The 1,317-nt window shown below is 35.7% G+C and overlaps 1 protein-coding gene across 1 annotated transcript; it reads left to right on the top strand.

Annotated features, from left to right (window-relative positions):
• Positions 1–521: 521 nt before the first annotated feature.
• On the top strand, positions 522–1,317 carry LOC108977352 (the record flags this gene model as incomplete). The annotated part of the gene is given in 3 exon segments (XM_018946971.1): positions 522–630; positions 710–1,069; positions 1,145–1,317. Coding segments are annotated over 3 exon segments (581 nt in total), but the record flags the coding sequence as incomplete, so codon positions are not given.

The raw sequence follows: 1,317 nt of genomic DNA, 5'->3' as shown, positions 1-1,317 counted from the left end.
GTGTTTCCATTCTTTTTTGAATTAGAAATAAGAATATTTATCTTCATAATTAGCAAAATCAAAAGGTTGACGAAAACTGAAACATTTATACYTAGATTGTCACCTGATAGGTCAATTCTCGGAAGTACGGCTCGAGAAGCAACACCCGAAAATATTATCTTTCCTAACGTTGGCCACTAACGACAAGCAAGCACCCACTAGAAAACTTCCGTCTTTTATCTAATCAGTCGAGAGAGTCTCAATACTTTCATGCAAAAGCAACAGCACAATTTATTTATCATTACTTTCTGTTTTGAAGAGATTCAAAAATAATTAAAAAACAATTAAAGAGAAAAACAAAGTAAGCGAACCAATGAAAATTTATTTACCTAGGGATTTCCGCAAAGTGAACTCATTTATCATATTAGTTAATAGTTTTTGCAAATGTCATTGCTGTCGCAATGCTCTAAGGTGCCATACTATTGGACGGCGTTATCTGTGGTAAAAATAGAATAGTTCAATAAGGCTTTGATAAACAGTTATTTGACACAATATTTATATATAAAGAGTCGAATTCTGAGTGACAAATCAACAGAACGAACGATGATGTGTACATGGAAGGTGCTGGCTGTTTGTCTGCTATTGCAAAGCGTAAGTTCAAGTTACTTTAAGRGATCGGTTCGGGTGTACTTTTCAAGAAATATAATAATAACAATAACGCTGCTTCCAGGTGTACGCTTACCTGCCGTTGAACAATGAATCACTAATCCCGAAAGGTGTCGAAATATTAAAAGAAAATGCTGAAAAATTATTCGAGGCGTTATTTCAGCCGTCACAACGAAAGGATTCATCTGCAGGCGACTCTGCGCTCCTGGAAATATGCGGTGACTTGTATGCTGAACAAGTCGAGGCCACTTTGTATAATGGCGGATTTGTCATAAGGCAATGTATTCGTGACGATATCTACATACTGGAAGCCTACATGAAGTTTCATGGCGTTGAGAAAATACAACAGAAATTTCTGGAAGGCATTGAAAGATGCTCTCTGCGCAACCCAACGAACGCCAAAATTAAATGCTATTCCCATTTGGTAATTAATGGTGTATTTACTTTCGTAATGGAAACTTTTGATTTTACGAATTATTTGTTTTTATTTTATATTCAGATTTTTAAGCTTTTCAACGAACTGAACTATGTTTCGGGTGATATACCTTACAAAGAAGAAAATTGCATAAATATTAAATTGTGGCGAATGGTGAGCAAATTGGCGAAGGTATCCGGTAAATACGAACGCTGTTTGTCAATTAGTAGCTCCAATAATAATACATCACCGCCACC

The sequence above is a fragment of the Bactrocera latifrons genome, unplaced genomic scaffold (genome assembly GCF_001853355.1).
Source record: "Bactrocera latifrons isolate USDA-ARS-PBARC rearing strain unplaced genomic scaffold, ASM185335v1 scaffold_879, whole genome shotgun sequence".
NCBI classification, from domain to species: Eukaryota; Metazoa; Arthropoda; class Insecta; order Diptera; family Tephritidae; genus Bactrocera; species Bactrocera latifrons.
This window is presented reverse-complemented; position numbering and strand designations above follow the sequence as displayed.